This window comes from Solea solea, chromosome 1 (genome assembly GCF_958295425.1).
Source record: "Solea solea chromosome 1, fSolSol10.1, whole genome shotgun sequence".
NCBI classification, from domain to species: Eukaryota; Metazoa; Chordata; class Actinopteri; order Pleuronectiformes; family Soleidae; genus Solea; species Solea solea.
This window is the reverse complement of record NC_081134.1, coordinates 40,038,255-40,063,632: the sequence shown is the minus strand read 5'-3', so window position 1 is coordinate 40,063,632 and position 25,378 is coordinate 40,038,255. Positions and strand designations below refer to the sequence as shown.

The 25,378-nt window shown below is 40.1% G+C and overlaps 4 protein-coding genes and 1 long non-coding RNA gene across 17 annotated transcripts in view; 2 read left to right on the top strand and 3 right to left on the bottom strand.

Moving 5' to 3' along the window:
- Window positions 1-173: 173 nt before the first annotated feature.
- On the bottom strand, window positions 174-10,019 carry hnf4g (hepatocyte nuclear factor 4, gamma). Of its 3 annotated transcripts, none has more exons than XM_058644943.1 (11): window positions 9,806-10,019; window positions 4,783-4,948; window positions 4,465-4,559; window positions 3,695-3,801; window positions 3,457-3,606; window positions 2,858-2,945; window positions 2,267-2,419; window positions 1,585-1,634; window positions 1,247-1,433; window positions 907-1,026; window positions 174-365 (listed from the first exon to the last, which is right to left on the bottom strand). In XM_058644943.1, the coding sequence occupies exons 1-11, from the start codon at window positions 9,834-9,836 to the stop codon at window positions 241-243; spliced, it is 1,272 nt and encodes a 423-aa protein (XP_058500926.1). In that variant the 5' UTR covers window positions 9,837-10,019; the 3' UTR covers window positions 174-240. The 3 variants fall into 3 exon arrangements, with proteins under 3 accessions (XP_058500926.1, XP_058500917.1, XP_058500907.1); XM_058644934.1 differs by lacking the exon at window positions 9,806-10,019 and adding an exon at window positions 6,690-7,509 and having other exon boundaries at window positions 174-362; XM_058644924.1 differs by lacking the exon at window positions 9,806-10,019 and adding an exon at window positions 6,690-7,508.
- Window positions 1,056-19,721, top strand: LOC131469697 (uncharacterized). The gene is made up of 5 exons (XR_009241826.1): window positions 1,056-1,455; window positions 11,378-11,454; window positions 14,642-14,723; window positions 17,167-17,317; window positions 19,636-19,721. It is a non-coding gene; the product is annotated as an uncharacterized LOC131469697 (long non-coding RNA).
- LOC131469688 (probable G-protein coupled receptor 141) lies at window positions 10,248-12,420 on the bottom strand. Its single transcript, XM_058644957.1, has 2 exons — window positions 12,339-12,420; window positions 10,248-11,865 (listed from the first exon to the last, which is right to left on the bottom strand). Exon 2 carries the CDS (start codon window positions 11,863-11,865, stop codon window positions 10,966-10,968), a length of 900 nt encoding a protein of 299 aa, XP_058500940.1. The 5' UTR covers window positions 12,339-12,420; the 3' UTR covers window positions 10,248-10,965.
- On the bottom strand, window positions 13,704-23,688 carry pign (phosphatidylinositol glycan anchor biosynthesis, class N). Its single transcript, XM_058644910.1, has 29 exons — window positions 23,011-23,688; window positions 22,444-22,707; window positions 22,203-22,324; window positions 21,920-22,018; window positions 21,584-21,690; window positions 21,145-21,269; window positions 20,897-21,027; window positions 20,664-20,783; window positions 20,481-20,521; window positions 20,307-20,366; window positions 20,136-20,228; window positions 19,956-20,011; window positions 19,634-19,712; window positions 19,287-19,469; window positions 19,027-19,166; window positions 18,660-18,759; window positions 18,405-18,497; window positions 17,797-17,888; window positions 17,394-17,499; window positions 17,193-17,301; window positions 16,593-16,695; window positions 16,371-16,473; window positions 15,964-16,050; window positions 15,767-15,822; window positions 15,404-15,479; window positions 15,126-15,199; window positions 14,927-14,969; window positions 14,651-14,703; window positions 13,704-14,522 (listed from the first exon to the last, which is right to left on the bottom strand). Exons 2-29 carry the CDS (start codon window positions 22,668-22,670, stop codon window positions 14,399-14,401), a joined length of 2,802 nt encoding a protein of 933 aa, XP_058500893.1. The 5' UTR covers window positions 22,671-22,707; window positions 23,011-23,688; the 3' UTR covers window positions 13,704-14,398.
- relch (RAB11 binding and LisH domain, coiled-coil and HEAT repeat containing) overlaps window positions 23,667-25,378 on the top strand; it is a 29,982-nt gene continuing 28,270 nt past the window's right edge. For 6 of the 11 annotated variants that reach the window (XM_058644897.1, XM_058644847.1, XM_058644888.1 and 3 more), the window contains exon 1: window positions 23,668-24,207. In XM_058644897.1, the coding sequence (XP_058500880.1) occupies window positions 23,754-24,207 (454 nt within the window). In that variant the 5' untranslated portion in view covers window positions 23,668-23,753. Of the gene's footprint in view, window positions 24,208-25,378 lie in introns of all 11 variants that reach the window. The other 5 variants (XM_058644878.1, XM_058644869.1, XM_058644816.1 and 2 more) reach the window with 1 other exon arrangement.

Genomic DNA, 25,378 nt, shown 5'->3' with positions numbered 1-25,378 from the left:
TCATTTGAAAGTGACATATTGAAGTTTTAAATTGCTACACATGGCTACTTTAATCATATCTGAGTTATTGTTGCATCACTGCCCTCACAGTCACAGGTGGAAGACGTGGGGTAAAGTCTAACCTCAGACACTGAGCAGAGATTGCTTTCATAAGTTTTAAGTACCACGGAGGAGATGATGAATAGAGGGCAAGGAAGCCGATCCTTTATGTCAGCTGCTTTGGAAGAGTGCAGGGAGAAGTCATGGGTCTGTCTGTGAGGAAGACGAGGGGCTGGCCGGAGGACAATGAGACTGGGGGAAGACTTTATACATATCTGGGCCTGGACCCTGTGGGGGCGATGGGATTGGAGTGTCAGGAGAAGCTGCTGGAAGAGAGGCAGAGACAGTCAGGAAATTCATTTAACTTTTTGCCAATAAAATGTTTTGGTTTAAAAATATAAAAAGGGAATCTATTGATAGTCTGTAAAATGCATTTACTGTGGCCCATGAGAAATCTATATTTGCACATTTAGAGGCACATTTCCCATCAATCTGGTGAAGCCATTAGTTGGTGTAATATTGCCACATTCTTTTTTATTATTATTTTAAAATGGAAACATAATTCTTCTGTGTTCTGCAGGCCTGTGTGTGAGCATATTTAGTTTCAACAGTTAATGGTTTACGCCTACAGTCCAAAAACATACAGATTAGGCAAATTGGACACTCTAAATTGACCGTACGTGTGAGTGTGTGCAAGTGGATGGTTGTTTATCTCTATATCCCCGACGTGTCCAGAGTGTGACCCCGCTTTTTGCCCTATGTCAGCTGGGATTGGCACCAGCGCCCCCATGTGGAGGATAAAACGGTAGGAGATGGATGTAGAAATTGCATGCATACATACAGGTATGTCAAGTATGTGGTTCTTACCTATCTGTGGAGTGTGTGTTACAGGCATGGCACTGATGAGAAGCGTGTGTCCAGTCATGGGATCCTGGGTCAGCTGGGCGTGTGCTGGGTGGTGCAGGTGTGTGGGCTCTGATGATAAGCCTGAACGCACAAGACAGCAACTCATTAATCAAGCGCCAGCGGCATTAAATAGTCAAATGATCACATTTTTTTTTGTCATTTTTTCGTAAATCTTCTTTGCAGAAAACGATGCAGAGCACTGTGCTCCATTTCTCCACTGGAGCGCATGACGGGGGTTGCTGAGGTCGTCCTATTTTTCTCTCTGCAGGTTTACAAGCACAGACACGGGGCCCAGTCTCACCTCCCAGCAGCATCTCGTGCAGCAGGTTGTCTATCTTGGCCAGGCCGCAGAGCTTAATGAACTGGAGCTGTTCTATCATTTGCCAGGTGATGCTCTGGAGGGTGGGCAACAGGAGCAGCAGCTCTCCAAAACGACCCCTGGAGTCGTACTGACGGTCGTTAATGTAATCTTCCAGACTCATCTGGACCTGGAGACACACGTCAAAGTGCGTAAGTATTAAAACAATAACAGTAAAATGTATGTAATTATACAAACTGATAATTAGGCTTGGTTGCTCCTTGGTCTATTAGCAATTATAGGAGACGATATCAGAAAAGACCTTGAAGTGCTTGACCTACCTGCAGACGGATGGCCTTGATCTTCGAAGGGTCCCGCAAGGATTTAGCATCTGCAGATTGGGAGGCAAAGAATGGAAGTAAGGATCAGATTAAGGGAATGAGAGGTGGAGAGAAGGATTGAGGGACATGTGGGTGAGGGGAAAAAAAAGAAATATCAAGCATGGAATTGGGGATATGACTGGAATTGGTGGAATGATTATGGTCAAACTGGGGCATGAAGGCAAAATGAGGGGATTTAGTAGAGGAAAGGGGGGGGGGGGCAGATTGAGCTCAGGAGATGTGAAAAAGGAATGAAAAAATACAATTTAACAATTTGTGTTTTTATTTCTTACCTGTCCCATATTTTGCCTTGTTATTTGAGGTTTATGTTTGTATGTTTTCTATATACTGTTCACTGTCCACTATAAAACAATGGATGTTTATTCTTAAAAAAAGAATTTTGAGCTGATATGAATTACATCTGACATACTATATCATATGACATATACAAATATGTATGGAAGTATAATACATGACAAAAAAACATCATTAATCCAAAATCCTAATCTTGACATTTTCCCTCTAAAATTGCATGCCTCGCTTCGGTCACTCTAACAAACAGGTGACAATTTATTGACACAGATACAGAAAATGGTTCCTGAATTTCCCAGAGAGTAGTCCACAGTTTCTTTATTGTAATTACCTGGATCAAAGAAGACAATAGCCTTGAGAGCCGCGTACTCATTGTCATCTATTTGGATATTCTGAAAAGGATGGACCAGCTCATCCAGCACGCGGTTGGCTACCCTACATATCTCTGCTTCAGGACTGTTCCTGTGTATCACACAGCCGTTACCTGCAGGCAGAGAGAGCATTGGTCAGTGGCTGCGTTGACGAGAGCTGAAAGGGAAAAGAAAGGTATTTGGGTGTGTTATGGTGTGTGGAAGGGAGAGTTTAAGCCTTGAGTGAAAGATAAGTTTTGTTAAGGGTTTCAGTCAAGGTTGTGATAAAGGAGTGTAGGGAAGGTCTTAAGAGGTAATGCATATTGAGTGGCGCAGTGTGCGGGCGGGCGGGCGTGTGTGTGTTGTTGACAGATCCGCCTACAATATAATGTTTGTACATGCGCCCCAGTAATGACTAATGCCGTTTACAGGAGACACTTGTGGAGGCATAAAGGAAGAAACTGAAACCTTGAGTTAATCATTCTCAGCTAACACAACATTTGATCAGTCATCACACATCAGCGCTGAACCACCTGATTGCACCGCATATAAATTACACGGTCAGTCCGTACCTAAAAGCAAGAAGTCCTGGAATGGCATTGACCTTTTAGCGACCCCGAGCAAGAGGTGTTCGCCTGCATGAGCCCTCAGCAAGCTCACCTGGAGACAAAGGCACACACCCACAGTTAAACAAAGAGCACAAACAATGCAACAAAGCCTCCCCTTCAGCCCTTACATACATCACACTGAGGGTCATGCTTGGAGTGTAGTATGTGCTGAAAACTAATACCAAGTAAAAACTAACATTTACAGCACAATCGCATGTCATCGCGTCACATATTGTGGAAGTGGCTTAAGTGAGAATGATTAAAGGTAAAAAAAATAAGAAAGAAATTCTTAAAAACTGCATCACTTTAAAAGTCCAGCGTCTAAGCATCAGTGACGTCTAAAGGGGAGATTGCAGATTGTAATAGACAGACGACTCCTCACCACTTCCTGTCCACAATGGCTTTGGGGAACTGATAATGTGTAACTCAAAAACATACACAAACATACTAGTGAGTACTAGAATCAATTTCTGCCATTAAACCCGACTAAATGTTACACACTAGACCTTTAAGGGGTATTGGTTTTAACCAGGTTTCTAAAAACAAACAAAACCTGACTTTACCTGGTCATCCAGTGGCAGCTCTCCAAAAGCAGGAATATATTTGGCCCATTCAACCAGCACCAGCAACTGCTGTCTCATTGATTCACAGATGTCGCCAACAGTGGCCGACTTCTGCTCTGATATGTCTGACAATACAACTGGAACAGTGATCTAGAGAAAATAATAGTTTCCATTTAGTCCAGATGAATAGTTAAGATGCAAATATCAGCTCAAATGCGGCTCCATGTTAGTGTCTCACTTGTTGGGACAGTGACTCAGCTTGGGCCAGAATAGTAATGGGTGGCAGGTCTTGGGAGTCGGGGATATTTCTTCGCGAGCTGATCCGATCTCTCTCATTCTGCACGGCTAAAATAAACAGATAGATCAAAAGTTACTGTGTGTATAAGTATGAAAGGGGAGCATCCATTTCATCACTTTCAATCCTGGTTTGCTGTTTTTTTCTTTCAGCTGACAGTCGAGGCTGTTTGAAAGTGAAGAGAAATGAATGCTGAATGCAGACACTAGGGCAGTTAATATTTAGGGAAAATAGCCATACAGGCTGGCATCAGCACGAGGAGTCAAACGTTAACTCGTTGCAATCCAGAACAACATGTTTGAATAACACATGATTAGGTGTCATAAACCTCTGTGCCAAGGTTATACCCCTCATAAATACACACACACACACACACACTAAGTAATCACCTATTTTAGGACTCCAACCATCTTGATTCTGAGTCTCTGACCGCAGCCCTTTTTCAGTGTCATGAGCTTTAAATCTGAGTTCATGACTCATAAAATAAAAATAAATTACATTATTTGTAGTTTTTCCCCATTGGACTCCTTCCATCGCGTTTCATATCTGCATGTAAACACTTTCAGTATCGGCGAAAACATGAAACTAGTGATCATGAGATGAATCAATTCAGTGTCTTCTACTTCCTGTCTCAACCTGGGCACTGTGTGTGTGTGTGTGTGTGTGTGTGTGGGTGGTGGGTGGGGTGGGGGGGGAGATGATAGTTTCCATACCTTCTTTTTTCATCCCAGCCCTGAAACATTTGTTGAGTCTGCAGAATCGACACTGGTTCCTCTTATCTTTATCCACAATGCACTGCCTGCTGAACCTGCATGTGATGAACATATAATCATATAAGCAGCTTTACAGAGCATGACACATGATGACACATGAGTAGTGTATAATCTCACGATATATATCTATCTATATATATATAGATATATATATATATACTGTTCTGGACTATGAAGTGCCGTGATGTGATGACTGGAGTGAGTTGTTGATACACGTATGTACAAATACATGTAATCAAATACAGGTTTTTAACGTACCTGCATGTGTAAACATGGCTCTTGCGTATGGAGCGTCTGAAGAAGCCTTTACAGCCGTCACAGCTGGAGGCGCCGTAGTGTTTCCCTGTGGCTTTGTCTCCACAGATCGCGCAGTTGCTGCTGACTCCGTCCGGACCGGCCAGGCTCGGTTCTGTTGGCATGCTCTCTGAAACACACGAAAACACACACGCCCATGCAGGTAAATTCACACGTACAGCACAGATACCTACAGTATGTACATCCTTTATGCAATAATATGTGATTTTGAGACACATACTCCGAGATCTTTATATTCCAGTTCATTGATATAGATATAAATGCTCACACATTAGCATTTTAATGCAGTTAATTCTCACAGAACACATATTATTTAGATTCTTTCAAATTAGCATGATGTATACATCTGCATTTGGTGAACAAATGTAATCCAACTTAAAGTCAGGTTATGCATTATCTTTTTTGATAGTGGCAGGAGTATAATATTGACCCCTTGCCAATTTTTGAATGAACAACATTGTCGAACCCACTGCTGGTCAACGATATTATATATTATATACTAATATTTTAGTAGAAAGTACACTTCCTATTACTTCCTACACTTCTGTTGCAGCAAATGTATTCTGTTATTGACGTAATGAAAATGAATTAAGTATAATTCCATACGGGACATGCAGTACATTGTAGATGTGTGTATAGCCGCCAAATCACTTGTGTTTAATTTGCATATGACATTGTGGTGCGTCCGTGAATCTGGAATAAATATAAATCAGGATAAATAATAATGTGGTAGTTGAGCTGTCAGCCATCTTAAACATTACTGTCTGTGTCATCATTGTTATAGTCATCTCCTCCCCGTGCTCATCATTATTATAGTAATCATGATTGTAATCATTATCAGCTGCACTGCCACCACAATAAAAACCATCATTATCATCAATGCCTGCATATTTATTACTCAGTCAAAGCCCCATCACGAACACAGCACCTGCATATAAAAATAATAACAGACACAATCCCATCATGTATATAATCGAGTCGATCCCACGCCATAGAAAACGAGCCAGTGTTGGACAAACTTTATGTTCCCATGCTGAGGTGACATCACTGTAAGCATGCTTGCTCTTCAGTAAAATAATCTTTATGGCACAAACCGTACCTGCAGTTACGGCCTAAACAGTCTCAATAGAACTCCAGTGTCATGCATTTACAACCTGGACCCAGCCCTTGTATTTCCTTCACAGCTGCAGATTTTCCTTTACATAATATATAAATGAGGCAGTTGTTGTTTTATCTCCCACAGTCCGTGTTAACCGTCAGCTGGAGCCACATTATTTGCGACCAGCACTTTCCATTCCATTCATTTAGATATACGTGCACTTACAGATTTCCTTTCCTGAAACCAATTTGGCGGTTTCAGTAAATGTTTAGTATAACAAACTAATACCACCACATCCTGTTAGGACTCCACACAGGTTAGCATATACCACCCATTTTAGAGAAGAGGTGTCGCATGCAATACAAGGCTATATATACTGTGTATATATATATATATATATATATATATACATATACATATACTCTCTATTCTCTGCCCACAACAAACAGTGTTTTGTTTTTTCATTATAATTGTGGTAAATGTTTGACACGAACCAAACATTAAACATTTGACCAAAACCTTGTTGAAGTTACCAGTTAACTACAATTATTATTACCTTAATGTCAGTGTACAGTAACTCAGCAGGCAGGTATTAGTGATTACAGTTTATTTTAGAAAATACAAACCATACCACTATCATAACCTGGGATATACAGCCATGTGTCAAGTGAGGTGCTGCGACTGTGCCAACCACAATGCACCATAAGATGCATGTGTGTGTGTGTGTGTGTGTGTGTGTCTTCACACTTACCTCCTCTTCCACACAGCACCTCTGCATTCTCAAAGCCCAGCGTGCTGTATGATGGATCAAGGCCTTCACAGTAGTTGGCTACTTCCATATCTAACAGAGTTTTACTCTGAGGAGCAGCGAGATACTTCATTCCTGTTTCAACCTGGTTCCTTGTACTTTTTTTACCAGCTCCCACTGTGGTGTCGTTCTCTCTTTCACCCCCCTATCTTCCTGACTCCGCGTCATCTAATTCTTAAAGACATGACAAGGGAGATCCCTGGAATAAAGGATCAATAATCCCACCTGATTGGGTCTGGAACAAGGAGAAGTGGGAGGAGCTGTGACTAAGACTTCTCACTTTGGTACACATTACTTATCTGTCCCTTCTCTCACACACTTATCTAGGATGGACAGATAGAGGTGAAAGGGTGATTTCACTCCCTCTTTTTTCTCTCACTTCTTTGAATGACATGTGTGTGAGTTGCTTCTGTACGAGTGTGTCGGCATGTGTGACATGGATGGGTGGGTTGCTGTTGGGGGGGTCAGGGGTGTTTTTACAGTATTTGTGTGTCTGTGTGTGTTTGTGCGTGCGTGTCCTTCCCAGTCTTCTAATCTAATCAATAGTGGAGTGATAGCACCACCACCTCAGCAGATATAATCTATAAAAGACACAAAGTGAAGTGGAAAACACTGATAACTCCCATCAGCTCTTCCATAGACAAACACACTTCCTGAGTTTACAGCCCACCCTTTCGTTCATAAAACTTTATTCTACACAGAGAATTTCTAAATTAACTACCCATACACTATAAAACAAATACCTCAAATGGCATTAACCTCTGCAAACTTCCTCCACTTAAAACTTTGCACTGTACTGCACTTAGAATAAGTGTATTGTGCATATTTGTGTGGGATAAAATAGATTTAGATGTTTCTGGTTTTATTTCCATGAAAACAATGAAGATATGACAGTGTCATTGTTTTCTGTTAACGCCTGCAATGATAACTAAGAATTATGCAAGACTAAATAAGAATTCTGCATTGACACTGTCTCTGCTCTTTCACTTTAAGAACGACCAGAGAGTTCCAGTGTACTGACACTGCCAGTGAAGCAACATGCAACGGGGTATTGAAACTACCTTTCCACAGAAACGCACGGCGCGTAGACGAGAATTAGACCACACTGAAGGTTTATCAAAAAATCAAAAGAGAAGTCAAACAGTTGTCAGGGAGCTGTCTCCTTTTTCAGGAATGCTGTAAACATTCTCAAATTTACTGCCATTAACCAGTTAAAATGTCACAACCCGCCCATTTTACTTAGGGAGTTTCACTGCACTAAATCTTACCATGTGACTTAAAGGTAATCCATTCGGAGCATTGTCGGAAAGGCTATAAATGATAAGAGGCAGTATTATGGGATATTTGATGCCCTATATCAGTAATGGCTAGAAAGCACCTACAGTATATGAGCTGGCATGAGGATTATCGTACAGTATAATGCCACTTTAAACACAGTATATCAGAATGTGCATAGTAATGGATTATTTAATGGTTATTATCTGATGTAAAATGACGGTCCAATCACATACACATTAATTAAAGAATGAAATGAAGGGACAGAAACGAGAGAGAGAGAGGGAGAGAGAGTTTATGTTTTAACTAGGCTGTAAGATCTGGCCTCCTGACTCATCAAGTTTGAGATGAGTGAAGAACTGTCAAACACAAAATGTCGGGCGAAAAGCACTGAAGTGTTCTGGATTTAATTTATAGTCATATTAAAAGTATGTTACTGTATCTGGATCAGAATGGGATAAGAATGAAAAATATATGATAAAAAACAAGCAATTTTGTGCTATAACGGACTTGTGCTCCAACGCATACAGCTGCGTTTAAGTTGCATCATTTGTGGTTTGAGTCTTAGTTTCATTAAAGAAATATCTGTATTAATGAAATTGCTGTTATTAAATAGATTAAAGGTTTTATTTTCACATCAGCTTTCACTGATAACAGCATTAAATTCATTCATAAAGTCGTTGTGCCTTTTATCACTTTATATTATATTATATTTAGTCAGATTGCTCTTTTTTTCACTTCAATAACTTGTCCAGCAAGCCAAAAAAAATGACATACTGATTAAAAAATGGATACAAAAGATCAATTACACATCCTTCGAAACATATTAAGAGATATTATGACTTCTCTGGTTGAAAACAAAAGCAGGACGTAACCTTGTGTCCACCTAGCAACCAAAACCTCTTTGCAGGCCATAAAACTCAGTGCAAAGAGGCTATCGCTGTGAGAACTGGCCATAATTCTGTCGCCTCTATTTAGATTAGAGGTTTTAATAGTTGCAGATGAGCAGCCTCCCAACTGACTCTGGTGAAGACAGTATTATTTAGTGCCAAGCTGTTTCAATTCTTAAACCACCAATGCAACAACAACAACAACATAGATTATGAGTAAATCCATATAAATGAGAATTTAAAAATCGTTTATTTAACTTATGAACAACACTTAACAGTGTTGTTGCATGCTTCCTCAAATTGTACCTGCAAGAACAAATAATATAACACAAATAAAACGATGTTCATCCTTAAAAATGCATATGCACGGCTGAATGTGTGTCCAACACGCGACAGCCCCAGCAACTCTCATTCATAGCCTTAGCTTAGCAGGTCCATTCTCTTAGGACAGATTACAGCAATTACTTGTACAATATGTGAAATGGGTTATCGCTTGATCTTAACAGCACCTCACTCATGATTAGGCGAGTCTTATCTGTTTTTTTACAAAATACTGTCGGCGGACACAACAGAGAGAGCACTATCTCAGGCTCTCACACACACACACACTGTACTGTAGCACAGTATGACTAGTACATACTACAATTAAAAGGCACACCAGCTGTAGATGGCAGCTATAGAGACTGAAATGTGTGTGAACAGGGACAGTTGCCATGTCACCACAAAACTACAAAGTCACGCGATTTATCGGAACATGTTACCAAACTTCCCTGAGAAACTGTCAAAGTTAAACTTCACTTCCTCCATAAGAGTAGTAGCTGTATAACTTATAATTCTATAAGACAGGTACTGTGTCTAGTTGACATGAAACATCACAGGAGAATATGGACTTACCTTTGTTTCTGTGTCTATGTGGGATGTGCATTTATCCTGTTGTGCTGCTGTGCTTCGGTGGCCGAGCAGCAAGTCAGTGCAACATTAATCTCAGTGACGCTGAGGACAGGTCGGGAAAAATGGTAAAGTTGTTGGACAATATTAAAAGGGAAGGTTGGAGTGCTGAGCAGCCTATAATTCATGCAGCAACACATTGGATGGCGCCACCATAGAACAGTCATTAGATCGATTTACTAAACAAACGCAAACTAGGGTGGGGATGTTAAACAGTAACCAAGCCCCATAAAAACCAAAAGGAAAAGAATCACCAGGTGTGTGTGTGTGTGTGTGTGTGTGTGTGTGTGAGAGAGAGCCAAGGCTTCGAACAACACCTTTGAGGGCAGAAGGTAAGAGATCCAAGAGGTGTGAGGTAATGTTTCACAGAATAATGGTGAGAAAGTAATGATTTTGGACATTTATTTTCTTCTCTCGGCTGTGTACAAAAGAGGGGGTGAATTATGCAAAATCCAGTCAAACATACAAATAAACATTAGGCATGTCATTATGCATGAGTATGTACATCTTCTCCACTTACATGCCTTTAATATGAAATCATGTGACAAAGGGAAAAGGTACCTCGCCTCCTTAAACACACACTCGCCCACACCAATGTGTTTCCCAGCACCGATGTCAATGATACGGGACACAGGAGGCTAACACAGTTATTAAAACCATTTTACAGGCAGCATGGTGCTGCAGTGATGAGCTCTGTGACCTCATTGCCAGTTAGTCCTTGGTTCTGGTTCTGGTTTTCATGTATGTGTGGGTTTTCTCCTGGTTCCCTGCTTGCAGGGTGGGGTGAGGTTATTTGGAGACTGTAGATGAATTGTAGGTGTGAATGTCTGTGTGTTGGTCATGCGATCGGCTGGTGACCTGCCCAGGGTGTACAACGCCTATTGCCTAATGTCAGCTGGGATTGGCTCCGGCTCCATCTGCAGCCCTCACTGTGGATGCATTATAAATAATGGACTGTTTGATTTCTTTTTTATGTGCACAGGAAGTTAGCGGCAGCAGTGGGTTTAGTTATCGAGGCTGTGTGTGACATCTTTTTTTTTGTCTGCATCAAGGGCACGAGATCAACTTAACATTTTCTGTTGATCTCTTTACAATCAAATGGGCATTCATGAGAAGCACTTTAAGCAGGTTCTCCTCCCCAAGAAAGTGAGCATGTCCAGACAGTTAAACGTGGTCAGACTCAAAAACACCTCATTGACACCCTGCAGCTTTGTAATGTTTTGCAAGTAGTGGAGTCGAAACACATGGTAGGGAATGAAGCAGACCACCATGATTAGAGCAAAGCACAGGCTCTTCAGCTGAGTCCCAAATTCTTGCTGAATGGTGCATCCCTGATGCTGCTTCCTGTACAGAACCCTCACCACATTGGCTTGGAGCACCGTCAGCACAGTGGCCACCACTATAATCAGTGTGCTTATGATGTAATTGAACACCTTGGCAGGAAGAGACTCTATATGTCTTCCAAAGTTAAAGCAAGCTGTCTCATTTACCACGGTGCCATTCAATTTTTTGCCATAGGAAAAGCGGATGATGCACGGAACCACGACGAGCACCACGATCCACACCACCGCGCTGACGAAGAGTGCGTGAATGCGGTATGAGGCCATATGGTGGGCTTTTTGGTGGAACGTCATGATGCGAGTGATGAGGATGATGACATAGAAGATAAAAGACATGTACATGTGGATGTGAATCATGCTGCTGATCACTTTACACCACCCGAGCCCCAGGCTCCAGTACTGAGTCACATAGTAGTAAATCCTGAAGGGCACGGTGACCAGAAAGATGAAGTGAGCAAAGATGAGGTTGAGTACGGCAATGGAGGTGATGGATGTAGAGCTGGACTTCAGAATGTGCATCATCAGGCTCAGGCTGATGGTGCCAATAACCAGAACCATACAGTCGATAGTCAGGAGGGTCATGGGGTATTCAACGCCGTCATTATTTGAGGGTTTGGGTGTGGAATCATTGTTCAATAGGGAACTCCGGTTTACCATGGAATCCATCTTGAATTAAGAAAGAAAAGTGGAGTGATTGAAGTGTAGCTGGCCATCGTTTGTTAAAAAAAAGAAATGTAAGATTTAAAGAAAAGTAAGAGATAGAGAAAATTGTACATCTAATTTAAATTGTTATTTTATTCTTACACACAACACATTATATTTAATGTAGTGTGTTGTCGATTTTTTTTTTTTTTTTGCCAATGCTATAATGATTATACAGTATAATTATTTATCAATCACTTTATTGGAACGTATTCAGACAATACGGAAAACATGTATGCCGTTTTAAATTCCAATGCAAATTTTACACTTTCAATAAATAGTGCCATCAAACACATACGTACGTTAGACTAGAACTACAGCTTGTTATGATTAGTAATTTTATAAGTAATAACACTGTTAACATTTAACTATTTCCAAAATAGCACGTCTGCTTGTAAATCTGCATCATGAATGAACACTAAATCAAAACTACATACCTTTTAGTTTTAGATGAACTGTTCCTGAAGTGCTCCTGTGAGTGAAAATGGTGTATTAGGAGGTTTGTATGACTTCTACATCAAATTATATCTATTATCAACAGGAAGCGTGACGTTTTCGATGTGTATTGACGAGCGTTGGAAAAGCCTGGGTTGTCAGACAAGAGCGTCTAGACATGTGAGCCCGTCTCTGCCAGTCCGTCTGTCTTTGTGTCACCAGTCTGCAAATGTCTGTTATGAAAATTAAATGTTTCAGGGTGTGTGATGTTAGAAACCACAGGTCAGGTTTGCATATTGTGTGTAAATGTATCGACATGTGTGTATCCTGTCAGCACGCGCACACACACACACACACACACGAGCAAAACCACAGACCTACTAGCTTCCTCCTTCAGGTCACCTCTCCTCTCACAGCCGTTACTTTGTGCCTGACAATTATTAGCTTTTATGTTGGCTTATGATTGACATGTTTGACGTTGAGGGTTTTTTATTTGGTCACATGAGATCAGGCACATTAAGTGCATCTTTAGGCCTTTGAGATTTACAATTTCAATCATGTCTTTGCTAAATTGCCAAAGGACCCAGCAGCATGACGCAACCAATCCAAGGCAGAAAGAAAAATGATCATCTGACGATGTTTTGAACCTGGAATTTAAGCCGGCTCAAAACTGTGACACATAGAATGAGAATGACTAAGAATCTTCACAGATACATGTTACGTGTATGTAATTAATACACATAATTGTGTCGACATAATTGTCCAGATGATCGGCAGGTCAAAGGTTTTAACCTAAAATTGGGTAGCATTTACTGAATCCTGATGTATAATGCACTTATATGCCATTATAGTCTTGTGTCCTGGCTTGTTAACACATCCCACCTGCTGCATGAACACTATACACAAATGACACTATTCAAAAGCTGAGAAGTGAAAGGGGATGTGGTGATGACACAGCTTTTGAGAAATCGTCACACAAATGTAATTTAGCTCTTCTAAACTAAAGCTCTCTATAAGTAATGTTCAAGGACCTTTTCGAGTGCACTAATTTCTCTCCTGCCTGGATTTTCTTGGGCCACGAAACATTGTCTTAAATTATAAAGACGTGGCACAACAAAGTCACCTGTGGTTGAAGTAAACATGACAAATACAGCAAAAGTGAGTTCAACTTAAAACGAACCATATTGTAAGATGTCATCAAGATGGAAAGTCTTAAACTTAAAATTAGTGGTTAGACGTCACTTACAATGTGTTGTTTATTGATCTTTATGTGTCTAAGTACGTCTGAATTGATACAAAAAAAAGAAGAAAATGTGTCTTTAGTGACTGATTGAGTGGAACATTTCAATGATACTGGACATGCTCAGTCTTGTTTTATACTACATATCGCTTTATTTACATTTGCTGTTCTTAGTCCCCATCTCCAGTCTTCTACAGTACACGGTCACAAAAATATTTAAATAACATCCCATTTTCTTACACACAAGGACATACTTAAGCAGCTTTGCAGGAAATAGTTACACACTTAGTGTTATCAAGTATATCCTGCCTTGGTGGATCATAAATCAGCACTCCTGGCAAAGACATAATTCATAGTCAAATATTCAAGTGGCCTCAGTCAGTTCATCAATGATTAATGCAGAAACAATGTGCTTGAGACACAGACTGGGTGTACAAAAGAATACAGAGCAAACAGTACTGAGCAAATATCTTTGGCTACTCTGGAAAATCTCACATCATAATTGCCAATCTAAACAGTAAGAGTTGGTTTCCTACAAATCACTTTGAAACATTGAAGTAAACACAAACACTGACACGAGAAAGTCAAACTTACTATCTGTTGTCTACTTGTCACTTCACTGTCTCATGAAGTCATGTGTTAACTTTTGGAGAGGCTTTCCAAAATCTGTGGTGTTAGAGTTTTGCATAGTACAATGTAGTATACGAACTCCTATAACTGTATCCCTTATGTGTAAACCCATGATATTCAAACAAAATGACAGGAAATAGTGTTAGAAAAAAAAAAAAGAGATCATATTGGTACAAATGTAGATAAGCAAATTCAGGGAAAGTGCGACTTGGGTTTCCTCCACAGGATAAATCTTTTTGAGGTCAGAATGTGGGTGACGACACTAAGCAGCATCAAAAAAATGGTCATGGACATCACTATTACATAGTGGCTAATGCTGCAAGAGAAGAGACAAAGAGACAAGTTTCTCATGTTATTGTGTAAGCGGGTGCATCACAAACACATTTAGAAACAGTGTGTGTAATTCAGATTTTGACACAATGTTTGTTTTTTCAGTGAACTTACCTTGTACCAATGTCCAACCAGCTGCCGTAGTCCTGCACCAGGAAGAAAAAATGCTGAGGAAAGGAAATGAAATGTGAGTTTATTATCATATTATTACATTTAATGTATGTTGCACAAGGGTAGGTGGGGTGGCAAGAAGCCGTCTGTCGCGACCTAAAACAAATCACTTCCCACATTTGTAATGTGCATACGTTTATATTTAAAAGTTATACATAACAGTTTTAACGAAGGAAAATGGAAGAAGAAATAATATCATATTAAAAAAGTAAGCCTTACCAGAGCCATTAAGTCTGAGATGACCAGCACGATGAGGAACAAACTGAAAAACATCAAGGGAGAGAATGAATGAAAGGATAGTAAATATTTTCATATGTTCAGTAAAATGCATCATGCCTACAACAAATCCCAGATAAGAACATTTTGAGTTGAAATCAAGTTGAAATAGATGCTTCAGTTGTCTTTTTAAAGAGGTTACCTTCTGGATGAGAGCTGTGTTACGACTTGGATGGTCTCAAATGTGCACATTACAATTATGAATGGAATGAGAACCTGTGAGGACAGAGCATAAGATTTAATTGTTAAGATATTTAATTGATTCAGTATCATGCTATACCATTCCAATCTATTACAAATAACAAATGCAAACCACAGGAGAGGAAGGCTAACATACTATGTCCTAGAGAGATACATCATGAGAAATATTCATTTACACAGCATATAATGTAGAAAAATGAAGTGTGTGTAATATGGTACCTTCCACATCATCAGCCCTCCCATGATGAAGGGGTTAAAGACAGTCAGGAAACAGTAAACTGATGCTGGGTCAAAGCTAGATTGAAAAGAAGACAACAGAGGAAGTGACTTAAGTTGAGCATTACGAGTGAAGAGTTCTCAGAAATCTGTAACGTATCCAAAACTTATGTTAATCATGTCTTGTCTTGAGGACAGATATTGTGATGGCCTCCTTGACTGACATGCTGTATTTGTATTGTATTCACTACTAACAGACATTTGTTTTACCCACTCTGAGACCATGTTTCACCACATACTGCCCCCGCCACACAACTTCCTGTGATTTAGCATGCATGCACACACACACACACACACATATAGTACCTGTTAATTGAAGCAATGTTTCCTGTACCAAAAAATGCAGTTATTATAAAAAATACCTGAAGAAGACCGATAGTCAAAGAAACAACAATTTCGAAACATTGAATACATTTATCTTACATTTCTTAAAGAGCATTAAATCATATAACTGTGTTACTTAATTTTTCACTGTTACAATTTCACTGCTCCAATGAGGATACAAAAAAATAAGATCTTCTGATGTCATCCAACTTCAGCTGTCGGATCTTGGCAATGTCGATGTTAGCAGAGAAATCAATAATGGAGAGCTGGAAGACAAGAAGCAAACACACACACAACCCGTTCATACACTCAAACACATGATAATGATCCAAGAAGTCAAGAACAGTTCATAGATCTTTATGTAAACCTGCTTCACAGATTATATTTTGTTATCTTGTTATCACTAATAAGGGTTTCACTTGGAGAGGAGACTGCTTTGCTTTAGACCAGAGGTACTTTCCAGTATAACATAAACACAAAATAGGCAACGTTAATTTCTAGATCCTCTGACTACTGATACTTGATCCATTCTGTCATGTGCTGTAGTTCACACTGCTTAACGAAATCTTACACATAATGTCCTCACCTCTTCTCTGCCAGAGACACCCTGTGCAAGCATAGCTTCCTGTTCAATGTTGATCCACACAAACATCAACCAAGATAACACAGGCAGGAACAAGGCCTCTGATCTAGGTGCGATAAAACACACATTAAAAGTGTTTTTGTGATGATAAATCTCCACTCTATTCAATCCAAAGTGTTAGTGTAGAGTGGAGATGTGGATTGTCTCTATTATAGCCTGTCTTACCCAGTGCTCAACAGCAGGTATGTGGCTGTGAAAGAGAGGAATATGCTGAGGAGTCGATGGAAAAGACGAGTAGAGCTCAACAACGGAACCAACATAGAAGATCCTAAGCAGAGACCAGAGAAAGAAAATGCATGTTAAGGCATAAGTGTATATATATATATATATATGTACTGGTCACTTTATTAGCTACAGGTGACACCTAAAAAAAATGTCAGGAGTGGCACCCAGTTTGGTCTTATGTTGCTAAAACCCATCTGCTTCAAGGTTGAACTTATTGTGCTTTCAGAGATGGTTATCAAGTGGTTGTAACAAGTGGTTATCTGAGTTACTCGAAATGCAGCGAGTTGCTGACAAGTGATATGTCGATCAGGTATTACAGGTGTATCTAATAAAGTGACTAACTAGTAAATGACTAACTAAAATCATTTTATCAATAAATGGTGATTAAATCAATATTTAATCACCATTTAAAAATAGAAAATGAATAATAAATACAAATGATTTAATGTGATATGTGACATATTTGTGGACATATTTATAATGTGGACGAGTCTCCTGCACTGTGTGTTCTCAGATACCCGCTCATGCACATCCACCTACCTAATGTGATCCAGCTGATGATCTGATTAAAAAGTGGCAGGCCCTGTTTTTGCTGCAGACTGGAGTGAGTGAAGGATGGCACGTATGCACACACTGCCACATGGAGCATCTGTTGAGTTTGACAGGTAATCATTTATTTCTCACTAACACAATCATTCACACACACACACACACACACAGTATGATATGTGCTGTAGCTACCTGCGTAATGAACTGCTGTCTGTCACCGAGGTGCAGCGGAGTTCTCTGTCGTGATGACCAGAGGTAACACGCTGATGTGAAGACAGTGAGTAGACCTGCGCAAGTACTGAGCAAACAACCACAATCTAATTTAATGATCACACATCTTAATTTTGCTTCCCGTTACATGTTCTGCTAGTATTTAACACTGTGTCTCTGACAGTAATCAAATCCCTTTTTGTTAAAAAACTTGTAATAACTTGTGATACTTACAAAAAGGATATAATCATTAGAAACAAACTGCATTAAAGCTGATAAAACACTGTTTAAAAACTTTTACACTTTCTGAATGAATAACCTGAATCTGGTTTCTGTGTTTTGGTCTCATTTCTGATAAATGTAAGCAAATAGAGGAAGCACTCACACCAGATGTATGTTAGGCTCTCTGCCCACAACAGGCATCAAGGGGAAAAAAGCCAAAAACAGACAGGCAAGAAACCAACTCACTGAGCGGAACTGCATGGGGACAGAGAAAATCGGTTCAGAGGCTGTATATAGATTCATAATTTAATAAACCAGGTATCAATCTGACAGTAGATTGGTTATAAATAAGTACAATGGAGGTCAAGACGTGTACACATTTTTTTTTTCTACTTTTCACTTCACAATTTATTTCACATACTGGAGTGATCATTCTTTTACTGTCTTGCTTATAGTTGTCCACATTTGTTTCAAAGGCATCACTGAATCACCTTTAGATTCACAAGGTTGTGTGTGTAAAACTTTAAAAGATAATATAGAAATTGAAAAAAAAAACAACGTATTCAATCAGTTTAGACTTTGCCTATTAATTAAGTTGACCATGATGTAATTAAACATCCATCAGATAATTCAAGTTTCCTGGAAACGTGCCATTTTACTTGCAATATGGTACTTGGAAAATGCGAAATAAATGTGTTGCATTTTTCCAACATATGTATATGTATTATGTACTATGTCAACATAGGAAGCCATGACCGGTGGCATAGTTACCTTAGCTTTGCCAAAAAGTCCTGAGAGAAATGGCCAGAGAGACAGGACAGCCAAGCCCACAGTCAGGATGGCGCGATGGAAGAAACTCACCACCTGGGGGCAGCAAAGGGGAATTTTTATACTCCACATTCTGAGCCTGATACATGGTGTGTAAATGGCCAAATGTGCTCTGTTTGGAAATCAAGATTTATGTGTAATGCTGACTAGGAGAAATATGCCTCTACATGTCTATTTCAAGGCATTAAAGCCACCTACCAGTAACTCAATTCCAAATGCCACCAGCACAAAATAGCCAAAACATTTCCACAGAGGAAGAGAGGGCGCAGACTGAATCAAATCCATCAGAATACCAGACCTAAATAGATCATTGAGATTAAATTTCCTCCGAGAGAAAACTGCTTTCATCATTTACATAAGGAAAAAAAACATGAATTAATACAACACCACATCAAACGATGTAATTAACACCTCAGAAGTTCTATAAGAGACGTGCACAGATGCATGTGGTCAATCAAAGCACTATATTCACAGAGCGTTGAGATAATTAGCATGTATGATAACTAGATAATGTATGAATGTTTTTAATTTATTTTGTATTTTCTCAGATGTCTTTATTACTCACTCTTTTAGGACAGAGTACCATACAGGGACAGGCAGCAGGCAATAAATATAATAGGTAACAGGGCTCCTTTGGACAAGCAGGAACCCAGTGATCACCACTGTCACACACATACACAGCTTCTCCAGAGTGCGGCAGGGCATCTGCAAATGCACACACACAGAAACGTGACCAAAAAAGAGGATTTAACATTAACATTAACATTAACTGAGAGCAATTCAAAAAAAGGAAAAGGATAGAGGGGTTAAATTATATGTTCTGACCTTGTTAAGCAGACTGGGATGTCTGATAAGGTTAGCATGAGTCTTAAGTATGACTAAGACAACATATGAGGTCCAGCCTACAAATCCCAGCACCACACTGCAGCCCAGGAAGAACCTGTCGTAGGTATGGTAGTAAACCAGGCCCTCCAGGGAGTGGGATATCAGAGACTGGCACAGAGAGATCTGATAAGAAATGTAAAGTTTAAAACAAGAAAGTTGGAAGAGAAGAGCTCATTCAAACCCCAGCTTTTTGAATTTCAACTAGACGACTGCTGAGCTAAATGTTTGTCCATGCTCTTCATGTACCAACAGTATAATCTGCTGATTGTCTTTTCCTTCATACTTACAGCATCATCAAACTTCTCCAGCTGAATCAGCATCCTGGCATTGAGGATGAACTCCGTTTGTTTTGACTCAGTGAGTTTTCTGGGAAAACAAATTGCAGAAATGTAATCTTCATTGTGATGACTGGTATGCATTCTAACGTCAGAAGATAAAAAAGAAGTCAAAGAAATAAAAACAACAGGGGTAAACAATGACTGTGCTTTCCACAGTGGGAGATATAACCAGAGAGACGGTGACATAAAAACTGTTAATGTTGGCAGTATAACAGCAGCACAACTTAAAATACCCTTATAACCTACTCCGTAATTCACTAATTGTACTTACTGGTATGGGGTGAAGAGAAAAGACAATGTTGTCTCCTTTTTCTGGGCCATTTTTATCTAGAAAAGCACACACACATATGCAGTACAAGTGTATAGATTAGTTACCACAGTTTTTACTACCTTTACATGTTGTATATAATTAAAATGTTGTATCAGTAATAGCAGGTTCATGCTGTCATACCTTAAATTGCGCTAGTATTTGAATAGCATTAGTGTACATGCTCTCTGCCTTGAAGAGGTCAGTGTTGTTGAGGTAGGGAATAGGTAACACACCCTAAAATGACATAAAGATAAGCAGAAGTTATCAAATCGAATGTAAACTCAAATATTCACAGATTATTGCAGAACTTACAACGGAGTTAACAGGAAAGGGCACGCCAATGAGAGAAGCCATTAGGGGAGCAATGTCAGCCTGCACATAACAAAAACAAAAAAGATTTAATTTTACTCCTTATTCTGTTATATCACTGCTTTCTAAACGTAGTACTACAGATGAATTCCAGTAGTGCCAGGCCATGGGTCTTACCTGACTGACATCAACCCGACGGAGATGCTCCAGATTCCAGTCTGAAAATATTATTATACAAAATGTAACTCTACCTTCTATATTGCACAAGAATATTTTAGTTTACTGTGGTGGAGCTGTATAAATTAGGTCCTTAATTAGAAGCTATAACAATAGACATTTAAGCAACTATGACTTCAGCACCTTGTAGGTATCCATCATCATACTGTTGAGGTGCAGTGACTCTGACGGCTTTCTGAATTCCAGCTCCCCATACCACTAAAGGGGTGAGTGTCTCAGAGGGATGGCCTGCACCATGGGAACCTGCAGACACATGAAAGAAAACATCCGCACACTTCAAGAAACGCTATTAAGAGTCTGATTTTTCTTGCAGAAGAATTGAGACACATCCACAGACACACAAGCTAGTGTCTTACCCCAGTTTGTCATTCCATGATCAGAGGTGAACACATAGGCTGTTCTTCCATCGTAACCAAAGAAATCTTCTACTATAGACACCAACTCAGCAACACAAGTGTCCACAAGACCAATATTGTCTTGGTACTCCCTGAACACAATTCACAATAGAAAAATGTCAGGACGCTGAAGAATATGTTAATTTCATTATATATTGCCTAGAACACAATGAAATTGAATCTAAATAGTCTTTTAACAACTCTCTTACTGTGACATTGGTCTGTGAGCGTGTCCATTTGTGTCAAGGCCCAACAGATGAAGGAAGAACACGTTCTTATCCTGGAGAACATTTGACCTCAGACTTGAATTAGACTTTGCTGACTGAAAGAATGACTGTTAGAAAAATAGAAATAAAGATTTATATCACTGATAGTTAGGAATCAATACATTTGTAATGAATATTTTTAATCACACTGCACCATAATCTACCCCAAATGGTTGCATTGCATGCATTACAATGTAGAAATTAAAGTGGACAATTAACTTTACAGAGAACAATACTGACCTATGTAATTAAAAACTCCCAACTCTTTAAGTAGCAGGTTGAAGAGGATTTTTGATTCAGTTTGATTGTAAAATCAAAGAAAACCAAATACAATGTGCAAATTATTTGGACAGTATTATCATAAGTATTTCAAATACTATACTTTGACTTGAGTAAACACCCAGCTGTCGAGCCTGGAGGCATCAGTGGAGGCAAAGTCCTCTTCCTGTGCTGGGTATGTGTTGGTATACACATGGTCTCCACTGGCACCTGGAGGACAGTTTAGAGATCTTTTGATTCATCAGAAGGATTTTTAATTGTACTTGTGAAGCAGTTATTATATACTACCATGATATTTCTTTCTTTATTTATTTTATAGATTCATGCTATTTACTGTACATTCATATACTGCTCAATGTTTAGTGAGCTTCTTCTTTTGATTAATTGTAACTTTCATCTTTCATTAACATTGGTTACACTTGGGTGTGTGTTTGTGTACCTTTGGCAAACATAGGCAGAATATCAGGGCTGCCCCAGCACCAGCTGTGCCTGCTCTCATTGAACACAGAGTCAAACTCTACAGGATTCTCTTTCCAGCCTGTGAACACACACACACACACACACACACACACACACAGGTTAACATATTTACTGTGACAAACCAAAACAAAGGGGATCGCCCACACAGACACATACAAAGCATACAATGTGAGAGCTAAACACTCCCACTCATTAACCTTTCCCAGAGATGTTTCTGTATTGAAATCACTCCTCATTCCTACCTTTAGCAACAGCACTAACATCCTCATAGAAGCCAGCAATGACAGCAACATGACCAGGCCGAGACTCCGTGGGCACATGTGTGTGTGACACACCCCAGGTTCCTCTCTCCTCGATCACACCCCTTATATTGGGAAACACACACCGATAGGATTTATTGACAAATAAACACACAGACTTGTTGTATTGGCACTTATTGGTATGTATGCATATTTTATAACCATTGTATATTAGTTTCCAAACCTCAGGTATGGAGCCCTAGATGAGCCATTGGGCAGTAGGGTGAAGAAACTGTCAACTCTAAGGCCATCAGCAATGACCAACACGAGTCTGGAGGCAGGTGGTGCCAGCGGTGTAGTCTGGGGTGTCATGCCATGGACCAGGGGAGAGGTGAAGTAAATGTCAAAGATGGAGATAAAGAAGACTACATGGACTATCAGTCCAATTAGGAAGAAGGTGATCATCCTCATTTTGAATGTCAGCACATAGGCAGGCCTGCAGAACAACCTGGAGACAGGGGGTTTAAAGAAGAGAGACTTAAGAAAAGATTTAAGTAAATGTGGACACCAGATAAAAAGGTTAGAGAGAGGCCGGAGAAATGTTTAGCATCAGACAGGTTTAGACAGGTTTAGGCCATGCAGATTAGTTAAGAAACAAAATAATCCCTCTGATACCACATTCCATTAGTGTGCACAAATAATTAATTTAATAGCTATTTTAGGTTGTTTCCATTAGTGTCCATTGTGCCTAATGCCTGACACATTAAACTGGAATGACTACTGAATCTTAAGGCCATGAAACAAGTCCTACCTGTATGTAACGTCAGGTGAATCCGACCATAGAACAGGACGACACTGTCTTGTATGTGTTTTACTGGAAGAGAAGAACAAACTACTTCCATTTTACTAATTCACAATCAAATTGGTCGTTTATCTTCGTAAACGACCAATTTTAAATACAGAGAAGCCGCGAGACCGACGCTTCGTTCTCGTAAACGAGGTCAACGTAACAGTTTAGTGCGTGCTTTTACAAAACCTACTGTCCCGCTTGTAAGAAGATTACTTCAAGTCAATTCAGTTACAATGGGAATTCACTTCCTTGTTGTGAATGACGTTGAGCTGCGTGGGGACGTTGTTACGGAATTGTGGGTAATGTAGTTGAAATATGTATTTCCCATCGAGCTTTCCTTTGAAATTCACGTCTCCCTCAGTGTTTTTCTTTTTCTTTTTCTTTTTCATAATGAAATTAACTGCGTTATAGTGCAGTTCTGGTGTAAATCGTTGTTTGTGCAGCTTGTGATTCCTTGGCAACACATTAGCCAACGTTTGATATGTGCTGTCAAATGTACCCTGCCCAGTTTTCCGTTCCATATCTACCATCCAATCATTTTCCAGAATCTGACAAAATGGGCGGGCTCTGACGTAAGGCCTCGAGAATTCAGCCAATCATCGCTTCCCATTCTGTCCCCCTTGTCAAACCTAGCTAGCCTTATATCCACTTTGGTAGAAGCGGTTCCGATTAGCTTAGCTGCTAAAAAGCTTTATATTGGAAAGATGGCGTCGGTTAACCCGTTTAATATCAGCGACTCCGATGAAGAGGCTGAACGGCGTCCGAATGAAACGGTTGACACAGAGAGGAGCCCAAGCGAGGGAGCGCCAGGGCCGCCACCAGGCAATCCTTTCTCCCCGTCTGCAGACGGCGAGCCTCCGACACTTCTGCTGTCAAGCAACCGAACGAGCCCCAGCGGTGAGGGCATCTCGTTATCGGCCGCTGCAACCTCCGCGATGGCAAGCAGCGCCGAGACACGGGTGTCGGTGGATGTCATTGCTGCTCAGCTAATACGGGACCAATACATCCTCACGGCCCTGGAGTTTCACACTGAACTGTTGGAAACAGGCAGAGAGCTCCCGAGGCTGAGGGATTATTTCTCCAACCCGGGCAACTTCGAGCGACAGAGCGGCACTCCGCCTGCCAAAGATCAGGTCCTTGGACCTGGTGGACCGCTGAGTAAGTAGCTGCTCAAAAGGCAAATTACGCCAATTTAGCTGTCATGTAGATCTTTCTTTATCTCAAGTAGCTAGCTAGCATTAGCTTAATAGATTGAAGTGGGAAAACCAATCAATCCTGAGCTATCTGCTTGCTGCACCTGCTCGGTCCAGTCGGGCCCACAGCCAACAAGCACGATTTGTGGATCAGCTGTTTTGGCTGTTCAGAGCATCACAGGCTCACGGGAATGTGTGCTACAGTACAGTACACAGAAGATGAATTGGTGATAATGTGGCAGGCCTGTCGTGATCATTATAGTGTTATTCAGCCCTGCTGGGAAAAAAAGCCCCCCTACTTTAGCCCATAGAGAGGCCAGAGGTGAAGCTCAATTACAGAAAATTACACAAAGGGATGAGAAGTATTGTACTAGGTCACAGTGATGGATACTTGTTGTTTTTTTTTTTGCAAGTTAGGTGTCTAGAACTGTTGCACCCACATTCAGAGCTGCATTATGGGATTATGTGGCATGCAAAGTGTCTAAACTCATGAACAAACATGCCATGCAAATAGCAACTATGGTAATTTGTATGCCTCAAACTAGGGAAAGCACTCTGGAGCACAAGCCTCCAACAAGGCTGCTCAGTTTCCTGAAGCCTCAGTACACTCATGAGGTAAACCAGATCTCAAACAAAGTGCTAGTCATTTCGTCCCTTGGACGCAGTCTACACCCTCAGAAAATGTAAATATCTGGCCTTAACATTTTTGTTACATTTAGTTATTCTGCTTGCAATGCAAACAGACACATGCTGGTGATAGCATAAGCTCCTTGGCAGAGGTAAAACAAATATAGTCTGCTATAAAGCAGCAGAAATTGTAGTCCCTCAAATTTCAACTAAATTGTGGCAGAGCACAGGAGCTTGGCATTAACATAAACATGAATGGCAGTGTCTGTAAGTATAGGAGATCATATGTGACTTGAAAAAGAAAACATGCATCGAGCACAATGTTTAACAATCTATCAATTAAAGACTGGGATTTTAATGCAAAGACTATCTTAATATTCTCTACTGCAACATTTAAATAATGTAACTTAAAACATCCAGGAGAGAATGGAAGGGAGCTGTGTCTGTGACCCAAATGGTGTTGATAGTGATCTATACTATCTTTTAAACGGACTGAGACACATAAGCAG

Bases quoted from the DNA above. Each gene is read 5' to 3' on its own strand.
- pign (XM_058644910.1), bottom strand. From the start codon at position 22,670: ATGAGGATGATCACCTTCTTCCTAATTGGACTGATAGTCCATGTAGTC. The intron at 22,019-22,202 runs GTAGGAATGAGG...GTGTGTTCACAG, and splicing joins TGTTAGTGCTGTTGCTAAAG to GCTGGAAAGAGAATCCTGTA. The intron at 20,012-20,135 runs GTATGACAGCAT...GTGCTTTTCTAG, and splicing joins AAATACTAGCGCAATTTAAG to ATAAAAATGGCCCAGAAAAA.
- LOC131469688 (XM_058644957.1), bottom strand. From the start codon at position 11,865: ATGGATTCCATGGTAAACCGGAGTTCCCTATTGAACAATGATTCCACA.
- hnf4g (XM_058644924.1), bottom strand. From the start codon at position 6,819: ATGAAGTATCTCGCTGCTCCTCAGAGTAAAACTCTGTTAGATATGGAA. The intron at 4,949-6,689 runs GTAAGTGTGAAG...CGTGTGTTTCAG, and splicing joins GGTGCTGTGTGGAAGAGGAG to AGAGCATGCCAACAGAACCG. The intron at 366-906 runs GTAAGAACCACA...CCTCTCTTCCAG, and splicing joins AACACACACTCCACAGATAG to CAGCTTCTCCTGACACTCCA.